The sequence below is a fragment of the Etheostoma cragini genome, chromosome 3 (assembly GCF_013103735.1).
Source record: "Etheostoma cragini isolate CJK2018 chromosome 3, CSU_Ecrag_1.0, whole genome shotgun sequence".
Taxonomy (NCBI): Eukaryota; Metazoa; Chordata; class Actinopteri; order Perciformes; family Percidae; genus Etheostoma; species Etheostoma cragini.
In genome coordinates this window covers 30,058,128-30,061,512 of record NC_048409.1, presented here as the reverse complement: position 1 = coordinate 30,061,512, position 3,385 = coordinate 30,058,128, and the positions used below count along the sequence as shown (strand labels likewise).

The 3,385-nt window shown below is 41.5% G+C and overlaps 1 protein-coding gene across 1 annotated transcript; it reads right to left on the bottom strand.

Moving 5' to 3' along the window:
* Window positions 1-676: 676 nt before the first annotated feature.
* On the bottom strand, window positions 677-1,633 carry LOC117938809 (olfactory receptor 10A6-like). Its single transcript, XM_034863714.1, has one exon. It carries the CDS (start codon window positions 1,631-1,633, stop codon window positions 677-679), a length of 957 nt encoding a protein of 318 aa, XP_034719605.1.
* Window positions 1,634-3,385: the final 1,752 nt, after the last annotated feature.

The window sequence follows — 3,385 nt, the reverse complement described above, 5'->3', positions numbered from 1 at the left end:
AATGATTACTGTTGACAACATGGAGCAAAGGGGAAACATTTATTGTTTAACTTGCCAACATAACTTGAAAGCATACATTTACACACAATGCATATTTTGGATATGTTGAGGTCCAATGTTCAAATTAAACCTGCTCAGTATATGTTCAAGGCTACAAGGTTAAGAGTGATCCTCATTATTATTCACCCAAACTTCCTATGCACAGCTACTGACTCTGAAAGGTCTGTAACAAATACAGCTACTGACTCTGTTAAGTCTGTCACAAATACAGCTACTGACTCTGTTAAGTCTGTAACAAATACAGCTACTGACTCTGTTAAGTCTGTCACAAATACAGCTACTGACTCTGTTAAGTCTGTCACAAACACAACTACTGACTCTGAAAGGCCTTTAACAAACACAGCTACTGACTCTGAAAGGCCTTTAACAAATACAGCTACTGACTCTGAAAGGTCTGTAACAAAGGGACCAGATTCTTTTGTATTTCTAGTCTGCTCCTAGTTGTTTGCATCTAGCTGCTCTTCCACTTTATAACAAAATCATGTCTCTCAGATCCAGTAAAAGCAAAGCAACAATTAAAAAAAGCACTTCATGGACAACTTCTAATTAACTCTACTGTTATGCCTCATGTACCTCTTTGTTGCAAAATGGTCTATCTTGATAACGTGCCAGGTCCTTAACGCTGAGAGAAATTGCAGCAACCTCCCAGCACAGAACGTGACAGCAGACTTTGACACATGACGCGTATTTTGGACATGTTGAGGCCGTACATTATAGGGTTAAAGATCGGTTGACACGTCAGAAAATACAAAGACAGAAATATTTGTAACATGTTGGGTACACTGCTCGTATTAAACCTGCTCTGTAACATTTGAAATAAAGAACCAAAGAAAAAGTTGAGCAGGGAAGCGAGGTGGGGTGTGCAGGTACTGACAGCTTTCTGTCTCGTCTGCTTAGAACCAGAAAAACACACTTTAAGGATCCTCATGTAGGTGTAGAGGATCACACATACAGGGACACAGACTACTAAAAAAACAGCAACGAGTTCATACACATTGTTAATTGAGGGGTGATAGCAAGCCAGTTTTACGATGTAATAGTTGTCACAGTAAACCTTATTAATGATGTTCCCACACAGCTGTAAGGACGCACTCGATGCTGTTGTGACAAAAACACCAAAAAAAGGAAGAGACCACGTTAAAGCAATGAGCACAGCGACCTTATTAGATGTCATACGTGTGTGATATTGCAGAGGATAACATATGGAAAGATATCTGTCATAAGACATGGTGGCTAAGTTAGTAAACTCTACACTGCCATAAGTATACCCACAATAAATTTGCAGGAAACAGAAGGGAGCAGAAACAGTGTGAATGTCCGAGAGGATCTGAACCAGAAGGAATGGAAACAACCCTGTACTACCATACAGTTCATTTACAAACAGGCTGACCAGAAAAAGGTACATAGGTTCATGTAAGCTCCTGTTCACACAGATAACCACAATCAGCAACACATTGGCACACACTAAGAAGACATATAAGGACAAAATCAGCAAGAAAAATAAGTATTTAAACACCCCGGTGTCAAAGTAAGCAGCAAGGATGAAATATGAAACATATGAAGAGTTCATCATGATTCTCCTTTTCAGTTCAAAGACCTGTATCACAGTATGAGGATTATAATGTCACATGCTGTCTGTTCCAGGTGTGGAACAGTTGTCCATGTTAACATGTAACACAGAGAGCAGCTAAAGCATCAACACAACCAGGATTGTTACAGGCAGCCGATGATGAGGAGTCATGGGGGACTAACATCTTCATACTTACGGCTCTTATTGGAGGTCAGCACACTGGTTTGGGGGGGAACTCCAACCAGTTACTGACATGGTTTCGAGTGTGAGTCCCTCCGTAATGAACTGGAACTCTGCTTCTGCCTCTTCTAATTGTCTGGAGTCAGTGGACGCCCACAGCAGCCGCCTGACGTCATCGGCCAGAGACCAGTTAGTGGTCATCTGACTGATGCTCAGAAAATCCCCCTACGACTCCTAATGATGCAATACATCTCCCCACCTCTCTCAATGGCCCCCTACGACTCCTAATGATGCGCTATGTCTCCCCACGTCTCTCAATGAAACATTACAAGATATATTTCTATTAACCCCATCCTACCCACAACAAACCCCTGTGACGAGGAAAGGAGGACGGATAAATAATCAAAGAGACAAATACAAACAAATTAAAAAAAATAAAAAGTCTTCCTTCTATTACTCATAACAGCACATAGTGTAATCATTGTGGTTTACCCTTCTTAGCAGTTATTAAGAGGGAAATGTACATCTTTGAAAGTAAGCCAGTAAAGGGTCCAGTTTTTATGAAATTGTATGGTTGATCCTCTAAGAGAATATTTGATTTTTTTCTATTTCTAGAAACATCATAATACCAGAAATCCATGTGGAGGCTTTTTTTGGTGTATATGATTCCAAAAGTAGATCTGATCTGTGTATCCTACATCGGTTACGGATGCCGTCCAAACAGTACAGGCCAGAAGTTTGGACCCACCTTCTCATTCAATGCGTTTCCTTTGTTTTCATGAGTATTTACATCATAGATTATCACTGAAGGCATTAGAACTATGAATGAACACATGTGGAATTATGTACTTAACAAAAAAGTGTGAAATAACTGAAAACATGTGTTATATTCTAGGCTGTTCAAAGTACCCCCCTTTGTTTTTTTGATGGCGCTGCAAACCCTTGTAGTCTTGAGGTAGTCCCTTATCAGCTAATCAGCTAAGAGAAGAGAAACGAGCGGCCATCATTACTTTAAGAAATGTCGGTCCGAAAAATGGCGGAAACTTTGACTGTGTCCCCAAGTGCAGTCGCAAAACCATCAAGCGCTACAACGAAACTGGCTCACATATGGACCCCAGGAAAGGAAGACCAAGAGTCCCCTCTGCTGCTGAGGATAAGTTCATCTGAGTCCCGAGCCTCAGAAATCACAAGTTCCAGCAGCTCAGATTAGAGAGCAGATAAATACAACACAGAGTTCTAGCAGCAGACACATTTCTAGAACAACTGTTAAGAGGAGACTGGATCAGGCCGTCATGGTCCAATAGCAGCTAGGAAACCACGGCCAAGTAGAGGAAACAAGCTAAGGAAACCATGGCTAAGGACAGGAAACAACCCTGGGCAAACACGGTTAAGGAGAGGCAACAAGCAGAAGAGATTTGTTTGGGCCAGAAACACAAGGAATGGACATTAGAGTGGAAATCTGGGCTTTGGTCTGATGAGTCCAGGTTTGAGATATTTGGTTCCAACCGCCGTTCCTTTATGCAACAGAGAAAAGGTGATGGATGGATTCTACATGCCTGGTTCCCACCGTGAAGC

Coding starts and splice junctions, on each gene's coding strand:
- LOC117938809 (XM_034863714.1), bottom strand. CDS start 1,633: ATGATGAACTCTTCATATGTTTCATATTTCATCCTTGCTGCTTACTTT.